General features: G+C 39.2%; 2 protein-coding genes across 3 annotated transcripts; both read right to left on the reverse strand.

Annotated features, from left to right (window-relative positions):
• Positions 1–1,884: 1,884 nt before the first annotated feature.
• On the reverse strand, positions 1,885–9,619 carry LRRC66 (leucine rich repeat containing 66). Its single transcript, XM_062492624.1, has 4 exons — positions 9,124–9,619; positions 6,630–6,799; positions 5,792–6,122; positions 1,885–4,382 (listed from the first exon to the last, which is right to left on the reverse strand). Exons 1-4 carry the CDS (start codon positions 9,617–9,619, stop codon positions 1,885–1,887), a joined length of 3,495 nt encoding a protein of 1,164 aa, XP_062348608.1.
• Positions 9,620–12,037: 2,418 nt separating this feature from the next.
• SGCB (sarcoglycan beta) lies at positions 12,038–17,336 on the reverse strand. Of its 2 annotated transcripts, XM_062493509.1 has the most exons (6): positions 17,312–17,336; positions 15,660–15,869; positions 14,688–14,873; positions 14,384–14,575; positions 13,747–13,878; positions 12,038–12,893 (listed from the first exon to the last, which is right to left on the reverse strand). In XM_062493509.1, exons 1-6 carry the CDS (start codon positions 17,333–17,335, stop codon positions 12,690–12,692), a joined length of 948 nt encoding a protein of 315 aa, XP_062349493.1. In that variant the 5' UTR covers position 17,336; the 3' UTR covers positions 12,038–12,689. The 2 variants fall into 2 exon arrangements, with proteins under 2 accessions (XP_062349493.1, XP_062349494.1); XM_062493510.1 differs by lacking the exon at positions 15,660–15,869 and having other exon boundaries at positions 17,312–17,335.
• Between the last annotated feature and the right edge of the window lie 140 nt (positions 17,337–17,476).

Here is a 17,476-nt window from a genome sequence, read left to right on the forward strand (position 1 = left end):
AGTTTTCAGTGTGAACAAGTTACAGGGGATGAAACGTAAAGAAAGATGAGGATACAATCTTGGCATCAGTGTGTGTGGGGCTGTGTAGCTAATTCTGTACAGAAGGGCATGCTAACATGAGGTGGGTAGGGAGGAGCAGAGTATGATGAGTACTATGTGGAAGTCACAGAAAATACAAAGGTTTTGTACTAAAGAGCAATTGCTAATGAAGTTAACTAATATGAAGGAGAAGCAGCTGAGTGTTTGGATTTGAATGAAGACATAATAAAACTGGAGAGATGAGTAGCAAAGGACAGTGGCAAGATTAGGCAGAAATACAAAGATGAGTTTGAGATTAAACATAATATTTTGACAGTAGAATGAATACTTCACCACATGTTAAAATCCTACCATAAAGGAGTGAATTTACTTTGCCTGATGAGAACAGAACTTTCCCACAACTTTATGGCATAAAGGGAATCTTAGAAATCCTGCGGCTTCTCATAAGTAGTGTACTGTCTGCCTCACCACTGCAGCATTGTCATGGTCAGAAAAAAAGAAAATAATTTTCCAATATATATTTTGAAATCCTATTGGACTGTTGCACGAGCAAATGGCAAAACATTTCAGTATATGAGATACCAATAGAGCACTTGAGTGGATTTTTTTTCCCCATGGTTCACAAAATTGCCTTGCTTGTATGGTTAGATTTCTACCATGTTAGCAGCTGCAATAGCCAAAAGCTGACAGGCCTTGGAGGGCTGTTTAATGGTCTTTGAAGACCCACAGATAGCAAAAAGAGCAAGTCAGTGCTTTTTTTTAGGGCTTGCATTTTTAAAGTTGTTTTGCCCACAGAGAATTTGTGTGGATAATCAGCTTTACTGAAAGCTGGTGGGGGCTCTTCGTTCTTCGCTTTTTCTTTAAAGGTAGTTTCAGTGATGTAGTGTGCCGTTGGACTTGCTCCTCTTGTGATGGAATTGAAATGTGTTCCTTCTGTTTGGAGTTTTTTAGGAGTTAATAGTGTCTTTGTGGAAGAGTTTTCCCAGAGTTGTAGCCAGCTTCCTGCATTTTCCCAGAACTGGGTCTGCTCCCTTTCACGATGACATTTCCCTTCAATGACTGTATCAGTGATACTGAGTCTGTTGAAAGGGCCTTGGGCTATGTATATTCGGAGTTAATTTTACCTTACATTTGCTATCTTTTGGCTACTGATGTTCTAAAATAACAGTTTGGAACTGCTCTTTTCCCCTCTTAAGTAAAATTCTCAAGTGGGTATACGATCCTTTGTCTTTTTTTTTTAGTTACTCTGCCTATGTCACCACATCTTCAAACTTTGGGTGATGTCCCATTATAGCTACATTTCTGAAACTAATGTTTCTGCAAGAATTGAATTCTATTATGTTTCTTTGAGAAAGGTGTTTTTTTTTCTTTTCTCTTTTGACAAGTTAAAAAGTAATTTTGAAATGCAATTGAATACTGCTTGGACTTTATTTATCTTTGCAACAATAGGAATTCAGAGATAATCCACAAATCTGGCTCAAAAACCAGAAGACAGTACTATATACTATTTCATTGTATAGGCTGAGTACCATAAGAAAACACAATAGTAGTAATAATGTAAATTTCCATGTTGCATTTATTTTAGGCAAAAAGACGAAACAGTGAGTATCTGAAGCAAATTCCAAGGGAAGCTATATATTAGTATCAACTACCAGTAATGAGAAAGTAAATATAATTCAGCAAAAGCTTTATTAATATTGTGGAGTATCTTTTTATAAAGTCTATTATTGTTTTTTTTATGAGTACCCTTCTAAACAAAAGTAATTTCACTTTAATACAAAATTAAGTTTGCACCTGCTGTAATGACATAAACACTGTGGGAGCTAAGTATTACAATTTTGTGTTTCAACTATCGAAGTTTGTTCTCCTGCTTTGCAAAATATTAGCAAATCCATCAAATGCTCTTTTCTTCTTAACAAAAAACTGGTTCTGTCCTGAATTTGTCTGGCTTTTTTTGCTGAGATTTTCACTGGAATTTTGGAGATCTACAATTGTTTCAGAATGGTTCTCCAGTTCTGTCAAAGTAGTGTGATCCTTCATCTTGCTGGAATCAGTGCTTTCAGAGATTGTATTTCCTATTGGCTTTTGTGGGAAGGACCATGAACTGTATGGTGTGCTTTCACTGAAGAAACCTTGTGGGATTGAGAAGGAATACGCATCCTCATCACTCTGATCCAGTTGGAAGCAATCATCTGTTGTGACTTCTGACTGTGTTTTCCCAGAACTATGAAGATGCAGCAGAACTGGTGTAGGATTACAAGACTGTGTTTCCTCATGCAGACTGCAATTGCTGGTATCCTCATGCAGACTGCAATTGCTGGTATCCTGTAATTCTATGAATTCATCAGAATTTTTCCCATCAGCACCTTCTTGCATTTTATCTGCACAAGCCTCCTTCCCCTGTGGTTGCAAGTCATCTTGCTGTGTAACAAACATGAAATGTTTTTCAGCTGTGTGTTCAGGCAGCAACTGAAGAGATGATTCTTTGCTGGAATTCAGCAGTGATGGTTTTTTTACAACTTCATTCAAACCAGTATCAGTGGGAGCAAAACCAAAGCCATTGTCCTCAGATGTACTCATGTTTCTTCTTAATGTAACATCTGCTTCACTGTGATTCTTTTCCAGGGAATTCCTGGCTGTGTGCTCATCTGTACTTTCTGCTGGTGCATTTTCTTTTTGTTCTGTGTGACTGAAGCTGAGGGAATGCTGTGGTTCTCTGGGAAGCAGAGACAGCTGCAGTTCATCCTCTTCAGAAGTTTTCTCTGTGTCATATGTGGGAAAATGTTTTGACTTAAGTTCCGTGTTGCCAAAATCTGTACTTTGACTGTGGAGAGAATCAGAAATAGAGTTTTGTACTGTTGATTCTGCATTAGAAAAATAATTAAATGTATCTGGAATTTCTTGACTTGGAGAGATGACTGGATCTGGATCTGGCATGCTTTCTTGGCCGCTGCATTTATCAGCGTAAGGGGATGCTGTTTCACGCATGGTGGTATCTGATCCGTAACTAACAGTGGTCTCAAAATAGGCACTCTGCTCATCTTTATTTTTCCAAACCTGCTCAAGTTCAGCAGTAATGTTTGGAGACTCTGGCGGTGTTGCGAATTTCTCAGTTCCACTGTCTGTATTGGCTTCATCTCGTGATGACTGATGGACTGGAAGGTTTTTGCTAACATCAGATTGTTCCAGTTCAAAGTCTGCTGAAGAACTAGAGTCGCTCAATGTGAATGGAGTCCCTTCAGCTGAAGAACTGTCACCAAATACATCAGCCGAAGCATCGTTTTCATATGAATGTATCCTTTCATAGTTGTGCTCTGTAAGGGCAGAGTTTTCTATTGTTTCATAGATGCTTAAATTCTCAATATCTGCATCTCTTCTGGAGCTACTGAGTGAAATAAAATCTCCAACATCACTAGGTATATTTTTGTTGCCATTTAGACCAAGTTGTTTTTCACAGTTTTGCCTTCCGTGCATAAATGTTTTAGTGTGCCTGGGTTCAATATGTGAAACAACACCTTTTCTTTCTGGGGAATCTGGTGTCACTTTTGTGATCTCAGACTGCAGCAGGCCAGAGTTGTTTCTTAATTTGCTTTTTGGTGTTATTTCATTGCTCTTCTGGTAGTCCGTCCTTACAAAAAATAGTCCAGTATCATAAACGTTTGTACTTTCATCATCATCAATACTAGTTTGGACTTTTGAAAACACTGGTATTTCCTTCATGTTGATCTCAGTATTGCTTTGTTTCTGGTACTGTGCTTTGGGATTTGGTGAATGTACACCACTGCCAGTGACATTTTCATACACAATAGAAGTTTCTGTAGGAAAAATATGTGTGTTTCTTAAAGAATTCTTATCACAAAATAATGCTTCATGCTGTGTATTTCTTGGTCTGCTTGCAGAAGACTGTCTGCTCAAGGTTTCATGTGAAAAAGCTTGATTAGAATACGTGTGTTCTGAACCTGAATTTTTGTTCCTGCGCATGAGTCTCCAGAGGCTCTCCAAGTAGGGTCTAGCAAAAGCACCCAGACAAAAAGCACAAACAAATGTGATGAGCACAGAGAGGGAGACAGCCAGAGCAAAGTTTGCTTCTGTTTGTTGCTGTCTAATAACAGCGTTAGTGTCCCTAGCTTTTCTAACCAAAAATGCTGAAACTAATTCTTTCACCTCTACATTGTAAATGAGATATTTATCTTTTGTTGTATTAAAAAGACACAGATATAATCCTTCATCAGATTTCTCAGCATTGTATATCACTAAATTATTCATTTTATCCAGTGTCATATCAGGAAGACTGTGTTTTTTTGAAATTCTGCCCTTAGGTGTCCACCAAGAGACTCCATTGCCTGAAATGAAAGAAAATATGAACTCAGTCTTTGTTAAAAGCATAGTATACCTGGTTTGCAGGGTCCAGTGATATTTTTAAGAATATACTCTGGACTATCTCTCATAATTTTAACAGTTTATTATAAACCCCATTTTCCTTTTATCTGTCCTAAGTAAATTTTACATATTATGAAGTCTGTTAAACCATATTACAGGCCCTTCCCCACTGTCTCCCATCTAAAAACACAGATGTGGGGTCTTAATCGCAGACTTTACAAGAAAAATGGTAGTGTGAGGGAATAGATCACTGAAATCATCTAAGCAAGCTCAGGTGTACTAGAAACACCTGCTGAATCTTCCTTATGAAAGAGACATGTCTACAGCCAGCTGCTCTGCAGCCTGGCCATGGTCACTGTGTGCAGCTGTGGGATAAAGCATTACCTCTTAACTGACAGTGTTTCAACCACTGTGATTTTCCTGTACTTGCTGATCTGACTGCAGAAAAAAGTGTAAATCAAGGATATTTGTACAGACTGAGCAACTGTTCCAAGCTTGAGCTAGTGTGGGCCATAGCCGGTTGTTGGCTTTTAGCAATTTGTTTCAAGGTCGTACTTTTGGCTTTGTCTTTGGATCAGCTATCATTCCCAGCTGAGTTTTGCTGCAATCCAGTGTGTTGGTTTTAATCCAGGTTTCTGTGACTTTTCTTATAAACAGACAAAACAGGTGGCATTTCTGCATAGGTCCTGCATATTTAATTTGGGGATGTAGTATTCCCAGGGGAAAGCCTTACCACCTCCGAGTGCTATTAGTCCATTAGAGGGAAACCATTTTGCCTTACGACACATGACAAATACACCTTCCGCTCTAAGTTTGGTCTTGGTTTTCTGTCTGCATGCTAAGTCTTGGCTCTATAGGTTTTGTTGCTTGCACCCTCAATGTTCTCTATTAATTTTAAATGTAAGTGAAGTGTGTGCTACAGTAGCTGTACTTTTTTGGGAAGAAATAGGGATCTTTTCCCCTGCAAATAAACCTTCATTTCATTTTGCTGTAACTGAATACTGAAAAGTATTGCATCCTTTTTGGTTTTCTGCATGCCTCAGAAGTGCCACCCTACTAATTGGTCCTTTGTTTCAGGCCAAAGTGAACCAATACATTAGCAGTGCACTACTTACTGAGAATTATTTGTATATAATTTGGTATCACTTTCTCCTTTAATATAAGGAAGGGGACGAAGACTGGGGAAACCTAACTTCCAAATATTCTTAAACAGAATACTACTTTCGGATGAAATATTATTGCATGTTAAATTGTTACTCAGTTATTTTTAAACAGTGTCTTTAGAAATACACTTTTAAAACCAGATTTATTTGATCATTCTGCATTGATTTAGATTTTAGCAGCATTTGGATGGACTGCCTGATATACGTACCCCTTATGTTGTCCATGTTACAGGTCAGCACTGATGTGTTCCCCATGGGGACTGTGGCCCTTTTGAACAAAACATTGTCCCTGCAGTTTAAATGCAAACTTGAAAGATATAGCAGAGGTTTCTGGGAGTTGTTGGCAGACTTTTTGTATGAAAGGCTTAATTTTTTCTTTGTGGCGTCAAAGACAAAATGAAATAAATGTTTAAAAGCGTTTAGCCTGCAGTTAAATATCCAGACATTCTTTGACAAATATACTTCAAGTTGAAAGAAGTTCAAACTGACAAGTATCTGTGGTAGAGGCATTGTCAGAGCATTTTCACGGAGATCCACAACCTATTTGGAAATAATACAGAATTAATTTGGTAAGACTTACAATGGAATTCTTTGCAGCATCTTACAACAAGCTCTTCTGTAATTCTATGAACAATACATCTGCTTAGGATTTCAACAATGTTGTCCTAGGCTTTTTAATGTAGATGAAAAGTTTAAATTGTGGTGTTTAGAATTCTCCCATTGTAGACTTACCTCTGTGTGAATAGGGAGCTGCAGGGCTCTTGCCATGGAAGGGATGGGGGTAGAAGGGGACATGTGTTTAAGGCAGTTATGGATTGATTTGTGGCATGGAGAAATTGTGAATTTATGGTTATATCTTGTGCATTTCAGCGTGTGTTTCCCTACCTATAAAAAGCAAATATGTAAAAATATTTTCAGCATTTGCTCTAGTTTTTTTAATTGCAGACTAGTAGTATAATCAGAACCATATGATCATGCTGAATAGTTGATAAATGGTATCTTTAATGATTAACATCAAATATTGAAACAGTTGTATTGCTTTAGAACCTGTAATTTGTTGAGGTCTCTGAAGGCATCTGGATGAATTTTAGTAATCTTGTTATTTCGCAGGTCAATGTCCTTCAGCTGTGAACAATTTTGAAAATCCTTTGGATCAATCTGTTGTATGGCATTGGATGATATACGGACAGTTTGTAAAGATTGCAGGAGCCCTAGTCCTAGGAAGAAAAAAGCCTATTTTACATTTCATATTCTTGTTTTCCCAATTGCATCAGGTGTCTTTAGAAAATTCTTTGCAACAGAATTCCTTCCATTCCTCACTATTGCAATGATTGGCTGCAGCCTTTGTGTTTTGCCTTTTCTAGTCAGGGGTTGTCCCATTCTAAAAGCTGCATAGCATCAATAGCTGTCACGTTAAAACATTCACAGTCAATGAATGTCTTAATTGACACTTTCGTAAAAGCACTAGCATTTCTTTGTGCTAACAAAATTATTCCTGTGTACTTTGAGCAAGCTTCTCTGGAGAACTGGAGGTAGGAAAGGAGTGTAAAAAGGGTGCAATATACAGAGTTGAAAGATCCAAATACATTAATTCTAAGTAAAAGACAGAGATGCAAAAAGTGATGTAGTATCTCCTATCCATTTGCATGGGCAGTTTCATGGGAGTTTTCCGTACCTGGAATTATTTGTACTGCGGTCATAGGATGTAAAACCAAATGGAAACAACCATGTTGTTGCTTATGCCTATCTGCCTGTGAATTACGAAGCATGGCAGTATATTCTTCAGTGTATCCTAGTTACAATAACATCCACCTTACATAAGGAACACTTGTGATTGCTGGAGACACCTCATTTTCTTGAGGTGCAGGGAAGATAGCCCCTGAAGCTCCAGCCTGCAAGGTCCAGTGGAAAGGCAGGCACTTGAACATCCAGCATCCCCACTGATACTGAGTGTTCAATACCAGAGCGTCACTCTAAAGTGATTTTTGATCATATAGCATGTTGAGAAGCTACTAGTTCTTAAAAATTTTGCCCTTGGTATCACCTTGTTTACCAGAAACCTCTTTTCTCATCCAACAGTTGTGTTTGCTGAATAATTTGGGTTCACTGTGAAAAGCAGAGGGAATGATTCATTCCTGGTACAAAACTAGAGGTAGGTGATAGGAAAGGCATACAGAAGTTCTGGCAGTTCATAAATTCATCAGCACACCAGCAGGAGGAATTGTACTGTGGCTACTTCCCTGAATTTAAGTTTGTGCCAAAAATATACACTAGTATGGGCAGCAGCCTTGCTCCTGTGGCAGGGAGGAGCTGGGAGAAGGGTTTCCCTGTGGGAAACCTCTGCTTATAGAACTGCAGTTGGTGTTTCTTTCCAGAGGTTAAACGTCAGAATTTTAGTGAAGTATTTTGGACAAGAATGAGGTTCTGAACAGGTATTTAAATTAATACAGGATTTAAGTATAACTTGAAGTATGGTGGTACCATGCACAATTTGAACTTTAAAAATTGAGTTTCTTATAGAAGAGGATTGATCTGTCTTGACCCTCTGAGGCATCCTATAATGGGCAGTCATATTTATCTATCAAACAAATCAAATTTTCATTGATATGTTTTATAATGTAAGCTTTTCTATGCTGTTATACAGCCACCTTGTCTATACAGACACTTCAAAATCATTAAGTGAAATGGGTTTCCTGTGTGCCAATTATTTAATAGCATAAAAGGAGAAAAATGGAACTTTCAGGACCCTGTGTAGGGGCAAATATATTATCTTTATGTGACTTTGTGGGATAAGTGGTATTTTTGTTTGTCATCATTTGTCCTCCTGTATTTTCAAACTCTAATGAATCTGATGGTGTTACCAGACATCAATAAATTCAACATACTGTATTGGACAGGGTTGCTCATCTGGTAGCTTCTGCTTCATTTGAATTGTTTGGCCACCGTGAATCATCCCTGGATAAAGGCTAAGCTGCCCAGCATAGCTCAGTGACCAGCAAAGCCTTTCTCAAAGTCTCCTGAAACCTTACAGCCCTCTCCTGCTAGACCAAGGTGTCCCTGCGATTGAGTGTTAAACAGCACTGAGCAAAATAGGTTGGAATGAACAAAATATATCTTCCTGCAGCAAAGTTTTATTTAAGAGCGTTGATGTCCTTCTGAAGGGTAGTATGAAATTCATGACCTGTAATTTTTTGGACCTTAAGGTCCATGACTGGGATGTGGAGGCTGGTGTTTTTCCAAAGATCCTTACTCCCCCTTTTTACACAACAAGCAAAAATACTGCTCGGGCTCTTAAAGGATAAATCTGGTTACATCTGACTGCTACTAACGCAGTACAGTTGCTAAGACTGCATTAAAAACCTAACACAGTAAACAAACAGCCTATTTACTTCCGCCTCTGTATTTGCCGGTGAAACTTCCCCTCACCTTAGTATAATAAAATGAGAAAGTCACATTCTGGATTCAGTAAGATGCAAGAATTATATCCAAAACCACCCTACCCCTTGGGAGTCAAATCTTTAAAGATTTTTGAAATGCTTACCTCTTGGAACTGTATTAAGATTATTTCTTTCAACTGACAATACTTTCAAAGAAGGCAGGAGACGATCAACAATGCTGTACTTTCTAGAGCCCCGTGCAGGTGACGGCATGTCCAGCGTGAGGGTGTGGATGACATTAGCATTGAGGTTTAGAGTTTCTAAAGTGAGTAAATTTGTACAAGTAGTTAAAGAGAGTTCAGAAATCAGGTTGTTACTGAGGTTCAGGTGTTTCAGCATCCACTCTTCATTTCTTCCATCAGAGCACCCAAAAGTTTTAATATTATTGTGACTCAGATCAGCTGTTACTGCTGTTTGTGATATATCTTCTGGAACAGTAGATATTCTGGTAAAAGAGCAATTCAGTAAGAACTGCCCATCCCACCGGCATTCTGAATGGAGATGTGTAGCAGGAAGAATCCACTGTGACTTGGTTCCCACTGATCCAGGAAGATTAAAGTAAAGGACCACAGCTATGACATGCAAGTGAAGGTTATCCATAATATCTACGTGTAAAATGTGGAATTATGGTTAAACTTAGCACAACAAGAAAAGAAAGTGAAAACAGTTTGACATTAAAAAAAATCAACACCGAATAACTACTGCACTACCAACATTGTGCCTTAAACACTGGAGGCTTGCTTATTTTCAGAAAGAAGATTCATAAACTGGTAACCTCCCCCCTCCCTCCATCTATCCCAAAAACCAATTAGAACCTTTTTTTTTCTTTTCCAGCCTTTTGGTCGAGAAACACAACTTCTTGAGAGCTTGAGATCTAACAGCAGTGGAGACTTTTGAACTCTGCTTCAGGTATTGCACACGACTACACTGAGCAAAGTCCACCACATACAATCTATGATAAAAAGGTGTGGAACAATTTTTATACTTCCAGTTACCACATCAACACAACAATGTATTTTTAATGAAAAACGAAACGAAAACACTTCTGAACTGCAGCTGCATCTTAGAATTTATTGTTTTATTTCTAAACAAACATCTGAAATTCTACTGCCTTTCACCCACTGGAACAGCCGCCACACTTACAGATGGTGAGAACTCTTCACATGCGAGTTGTTTCAGCGTACCCATTATGGCATTGTACAGAGGCAGGCAGAATGCACTTTTACACACAGAATCTTAAGTGCCTATGTGGGACTGAAATAAACAGTGTTCCACTCAAAGCTTTAAATACAAATAGAAAAATGTACCTTAGGCAGTTAGAAGATAAACAGATAAATGCTCAACAGAAGGCATGTGTGGTGCCAGTGCTTCTCAAAGTGTGTAATATAAATATAAAATATATTAACAATATATAGTGACTACCAAATTTGATAATTTATTTAATTTGGTATTTTTATGACTGGTCTTGCTACATTTTGACAAAAAAAATCCACACTTCAGAAACAATTCTGCTGATCATAATTTAAAAGTACCTTTGTGACAAATCTTTCAGATCTACACTGCACACAGTATTTCAAAAAGAACTCTTGATAACTACAAGAATCTAATACTAGCAAATAGGCATGTCAGTATTAATCAAAGACTTGTAACACATGTATAACCTACTTGACCAAGGCAGTATCTGTCATTTTCAGGATGTACTTCAGCTTTGAGGACAGTGCTCTTTATATTTTTAGGATGTGTTTGCATTTTTATACATAAAGTGACAAACTTCCACTAGTATGGGAGTGAAAATTCTAAAAATGTTAGTTTATTTCCCTTCTTAACTGTACCAGATACTAACTGAGGTTCTGCTTAGCAGCAAAGATGGGTGTAAAGCAGCAAAATGTGTGTTAAAGTGTTCAGTAACTATTAACTCTGATAAAACTATAAGGCCCACGAAGGCAGTATGCAAAATGTTAGTACTTCCCCACAGTCTTTAATGTGAGAACTCAAGTGGTTTTTGCTACATTATATTCTGCTTATTCTGATTTTGTCAGAACAGCTCCACTGCTGTCCAGCCCCAAAACCCCAACACCTACTGAGCATTGAAATCTGGCTTTGCCTTTGAGCAGTGGGGGAAATATGATTCCTCTGACTTCCCCCATATGTTGCAATGCCTGACTTATGAATACCCCTCCAAAAATCACCTCTACCCATACACATTCTGCACGAGGACTTACTGCCTTCCAGAATTCAGAAATTGGACCTTAGGTATGAATTTCTTGTTCAGCAGGAGCTGATTTGTATTTTATGGAATCCTATATACTTTGAGCACTGTAAAACAAGGGTAGATAGTTTACCTTCCTGTAACAAATAATCAGATCTGAAGTTAATGTGTAAAACTCGCACAACTTTAGGTAAGGAAGTGTGTGCTTATCAAAAAACTTGTCAAAAAGCTGTTACAAAGTCACTTTGAGGCCTCCAACATTAAGGTTACTTGATGCTACTGCAAAACAAAGCTATTTTAAACTGAAGAAATACACTGGGTGGGGAAAGAAGGAATCTTATAAATAGCTGGTCTATTTTTAGCACAAAACACCTCACTGATGCAAAAGCAGTTGGAAGGCTGCAATAGGCCCCAGTTCAACATAGTTTCACTGTTGACAAATTCTGATACACATGTATTTACCCTGATTGTCCTACCACCACATTTGGGATTACAGACCTGCAGTTCAACTTCAGAATTTAATTCTGAGATTCTCAGTAATGCATTAGTACTGACATTTATGGTGAAGGAGAGGTCTGACCTCAGACACTGCTGCAACAGTTATTCTTAGATTATTAGCTATTGAGTAATGGACTCAGACACTGTTTGCATTAGAGCACCCAGGAAAACACTATTTTTGGGTACTAAGTAAGTTGTAAGTACATCTTTAAAAATGTACTTCTAATATAAACACATTTTGAAAGTACTTAATTAAGCAACTGCAGAATGCATTAAGTGCACAGACAGAATGTAAGTTCAAACAACACTTCAACAACTGCAAGATTACTTCAAGTTACATTTCAATATTCAGTATTACTTTCCAAATACTATTTATGATAGCATTTTTTTAAAAAAACCCATGAGAATACATGTCAGAAATAATGCAATATTTTAAAGTGAATCTGCCATTACCCCTCTCACTACACACCTGGTAAACCACCTAAGTTTGGGGTAAATCAATGTATCAACAAAAAAGAAGAGAAAAGACTGCCAATTCAGCCGTCTTAGGAAAAACTATTTCCAACAAAAGGTTGACATTCCTGTTGAAGTACTTCAGACTGCAGTTGTGTGTTTGCAGCAGTCTTCAAGGCCTTGGGACACAGGACAAAAACCTCCTGTAGAGACAAGCGTGGGCAGTAGAGTTGTTGCCGAGATCACGTTCTTTACATGTATATTCCACTGATCCCAATTTGAGAAGGTACTTCAGTATGCATGTACACTGAAAGTTTACTGATTCAGTGCCACTACTGCAGCTAACAGGATGATGACCTAATGCTGCTGACCATAACAGCCCTTCTTTAAAAATCCTATGTAAGAAATGTTAGTATAAACCACTGTAAAAAAAGAAACCCTTGAAGGCATGCAATTACTTCATACAAATCTATGTAAACACAACGAGAGCTGTCCCAGCAGCAGTCTGTTTCAGTGTGTGGCTCCACAGGGGTTGACAGAGGTCTGACAGCCCATGTTATGCCCTGTCACCTGAACCTTGAACAGCGTCCCGTCCGCACACATGCAGAGCTTGAAGCGCAGCCAGTTGCCGTTATTGAACTGCTCCCCGTAAGAAGAACTTGGCAGTCGTGATGGGCTGACCATCACAGTCCCGTTCAGGATGATGCTGTTTTCCTGAAAAAAAAAAAAAAAAAAAAAAAAAAAAGGTGTAGAACGATAACTTCTTAATGTAAATAAGGCAGCTAGGTTTTGAGAAGGACAAGTGGGTTTAATGGGTAAATAACATCTCTAGGATGGCTGTAGAATCAACAATAATAAAAAAGGTATGTATATGAATGTTTAATTTTTAAATGAGAATTATAGCAACGCCTATGGATTTCTTTACTATAGTCAGCAATACTTTGCTATTCCAGTGGTGGATTGATATTGAGAAAGACAGCAGTAGTGTGATTTTGCACTTTACATTCTTATTAACAGAAGAAGTAAATGTAAAATATGGACATGAAATGGGAAACAATATTGGAGTATATACATGAAATTCATTCACACTTGAAAGTGCATGTACCTTCATTTTTATCCTTCTTTTCCATCGTTCCATATATACTGCCATCTTAATCTCCAAAAATCTTAAAGGAATGCTAGTGAGTCTTACAGCAGCAGCACAGAAGGTAATGCTCCAAACTATATGCTTTGCTCTTCTGGCAAAGGTTGCCGACCTGGTTAAGCTTCCAGGGGAGATTAACTCCCTTTGATATTCATGTCAGTAGAGAGGCCAATAGTTTAGCTTTAACTGCATAGTAGGTTTTGGGTGTCTTAACAGTAGTAAATCAGTGTTACCTGAAGCTACTCAACCACTACTTAAGAGCAAAGTAATAAACCATCTATTTAAATCCTACTGAATATACTGACTTTTACACATGAATAATTTATATAAAATTTGAAACTACATAAAGCTACATCAGTTTACTATCAGCCTATATTTGAAACTAAGCTGTTAAAAAAAATTCCTTTGATTTGAAATACTTACTGCTTTAAGTTCCATGTTTCCACCCATCCGAAACTCAATTGTCTTGCCTGTGATAAAAACACCTTCATTTCCCCGGACAATGGCACGACCATCAACCTTTATGTTTAGATCACTGGTTGCATTGCTGGTAATCTAAGAACATAACAAAAAACCACCTGTATTACAGATCAGTGAAAATGTGCCACTTGTGTTCGTCTGAGTAACTTTACCTTAAAAGCAGTTCTGTGCAATTTAATAAAGAACTCAAAGGTACTTTTTGCCCTTCTGCCATTAGCTTCTGCATATTTGTTATTTTCCACATTCAATTTCACAACAGGATTGCTGAATTTTGGAAGGTATGTAAAATCAATTTTTTGTACAAAAATAAGAATTCATATGACAATTCATGGGGTACCCAGCTAACACTTGTACCAAATACAGGCTTCCTGCTAAAACAGATTATGTAAACTTACCCTTCTGTTTTCACTTAAACTGTTCCTCCTATATTTATACTTGTGGGTGTTTTTTCTGCAATACAATTGCTCAGTGCTTCCAAAGGCACACTCAACCCTCCATAAAATCAATAACCCTACTCTACTATTACACAAACAAACAATAGTCTGTATTCTTATTACTTAAAAAAAGAAGAGAGACATACCCTCTCTGTAGAGGCCTTTTGTACATTCAAGATTTTAACCCCATTTGGCAGATGAAACTCATGGGTTTCATAGTCAGTGCTGAACAAAGTATTTTGCGTTCGTGGGTCAACAAATTCCATGCCAATATCACTGGTAATAGAAGTTTTGTCTTTTTCCACGCTAAGCTTGGTTGTTCCTTGCTGAAATACAATCTTCAGAAACAAAGTCATTAACTTAATGATGTTTCAAATGTAACATTTATCAGCAAAGTGAATGTAATTCTCCAGTGCTGCTCACAAACTTTCAATTCATGGTATAACTTACAGGCTGATTATTCCCAGTGATCACCAAGTCTTCATTCCGTCTCCCTCCTACAGTGCTTTTGTATAAGGGATGTATAACACCCATGTCAGACACCTGCTTAAAGCGCAACAAGCCACTCTCATGGAATTCCATACTGTCACAACCATTAGGACCAATTCTTATCACTGCCCAGATAACCAGGGTAATCTGAAAGGGAAATACATTTTTCAAAGATTATGTTGATTGGTCGGATCTTACTACCAGAATTATTGTATTAATTAGAAGCTTTATTTGAACAATTATTAATGCTGGTGTTTAAGTGAGCTTTAAGTGTGAGTTTACTTTGTTCCTACTGAAAACATCATAATACATTTAATACATCATAATACATTTAATTATGAAAAGCACTTAAAATTATTTTTAGACTTATTTGGAACAGTAACTAAAATTATATATATATATAAAATATTAAATCACATCTATTATTAAATCTTTTTTCTGTTTAAGGGTAATCACTGACTAAAAAAATTTCCTGATAAGTTCAGCTTAGCATATGCTTAACGTTGAACTGCAAGACATGGATGTGCAATTATGAAAAATAATTTTTAACTCCTCATTGACCAAGCAGTAAAAATGTGGCAATTAGAACAGTAAAGCTTTAACGTAGTGTGGCTGGTTAATTCTGAACATTCACATACAGTTCTGTAATGTAAAATATAACCATGGTTTATGTGCCATAGATCCTGAATGCATATGTACTAATAATTCTCATGGGGTAACTGATAACCGAAACACCCATGCCTGAACTTACACCATTCTTCCACCTAATCTTGCTCAGACTACAAAGTAACTAAAAAGAAAGGAGGAAAATTAGAATCTCCTTCAGTATATTTTAAGTCCTCAGCCATACTGGAAAAGTTTCTGTTTTTTTTTACTGAACTTTCAGAATGAAATATGACCTAATGTTGCTTACACTACAGCTATTATACTCACAATCAGATTGATGACGGCCAAAATAAAAAGAACAACAATCACACATATTGCCAAGTTGCCTTTCCTGCCACGTAACCCTGTCTTATGGAGACGGTCTTCATCAATTGGAATGTATCCTGCTTTGAAGTTACTGTTGTGCTCCTTATTAACGTTCCTGCGTTCCACTGCCTTCTCTCGCATAGACTTCTTCACTGGGCCATTAGAACTTTGCTGTAACATTAAGGCATGGGTTAGCTTTAAAAGGCATGTGAATTGCCTACCATAACACACATATACGTATGCAAGAAATGTCAGTTGACTCGTGGAATATATTGTATATTATGTTCAGTGTTAGATTTCAGTCTGCCACCCTGCTGTCAGAATACCTGCTTAGAACCACAGCAACCTCTGCTAACACAATGACTAAATTTAAAATCCAGATACTTTCAGACAATATATGGCTTTATATCTCGTTTTTATCATGGCAGATAGGAATTATTAATTACATTGTTACAATTAAAAAACTAAAACAAGCTACCAAGAAACTGATCAAGTTTTTAGCTCTCAGGGATGATACAGGACATAATCCTGCAGGTCATCTGCCAATACACAGGATTTTAGTTTCCTCCAAGCTCATGTGTGATAGACTCTGAGTGACTATTCAAGGAGAGTGTGGTGGACAGTTTTTAAATTAGTTTGACAGCACAGGGTTTGCATTCAACTCCTGTTGTTGCATGCAGCATAGAGAAAGATACTGTGAGGCTTCAAACCTGGCGTGGTGAACTCGGCCAGAGCAGCTTTCATGTAATACTCTGAAGTTGTGAGATTGCAAAGGATATCCTGTCAATGTAACAAATTAAAAGAGGAAACTCTTGTACACATTCATAGTAAAAATCAACCTTTACTGTATTTTTGTAGCTGTCCAAAATTTTGTTCCACTTCCCCTGAATGGAACACTTTGCTACTTAGGGATTCACATTTTCAAAGAAGGAGCCTGATCTTCTGGACAGAATTAAGTCTGTCCACTTGAAGTGAATCCTAAAGCTACGCCTTAAGTAACTGCACCTGCTCATGTCTGCACTGATGTAACGAGTAGCAAACACCGTGTTTTCTTCGGCTGCTGAAGAACTAATAAGAGATGGTGTTGGGAAACGTGCTGGACCTGGACGAGTTTATGGAGGGTTCGGTCTGTCGGAGATGTTGTGGACGCACTGCGACCCTGCAGAACTCACTCAATCCGCGGGGCCCCTCGCCAGAGCCAAGCGCCTCGCCACGCCCGGCGGGGTCGGCCCCGCACGGCTCAAGTGCCCGGCGCCTCCCTCCCTCCGGGACACAGAGTATTTCTGTCTGTCGCGCACCCACACCTGCGGGCAGGACGGCGCCGCTCCGGGCCGCCCCTCCCCGGCACGCCGGGCCCGTCCCGCCCGGACACCGCCGGGCACGGGGCGGCAAACACCGCCCGAGCGCTCTTCTCGCCGCCCCGGCCGGAGCGCTCCGGCACACCAGCCTCGCCCACTGCGGCGGAAATGGCGCGCCCGCCCGAGCACCCCCTCCGCAAGCGGCACCCCACGGCCGCGCCGCCTGCTTCCCGCGGCTTCGCTTCCCCGCTCCCCCCGGCCCCGGCGGGGACGGCGCCGCCGCCTCCCCGTGCCCGTGTCCCGCTGCGGACGGACCTGCTCGGGGGCGGCCGCCGCCATCTTCCCCCGCCGCCGCTGCGCAGGGCCCGCGGGCTCCCCCTGGCGCCGCTCCGCGGGTCGGGTCCCTGCGGCCCGCGCCCGCTGGCGTTACCCGGCAGCGCCGCCTGGCGGCCGAGGACCATCGCCGCTGCGTTACCGGGG

Source organism: Cinclus cinclus, chromosome 5 (genome assembly GCF_963662255.1).
Source record: "Cinclus cinclus chromosome 5, bCinCin1.1, whole genome shotgun sequence".
NCBI lineage: Eukaryota > Metazoa > Chordata > Aves > Passeriformes > Cinclidae > Cinclus > Cinclus cinclus.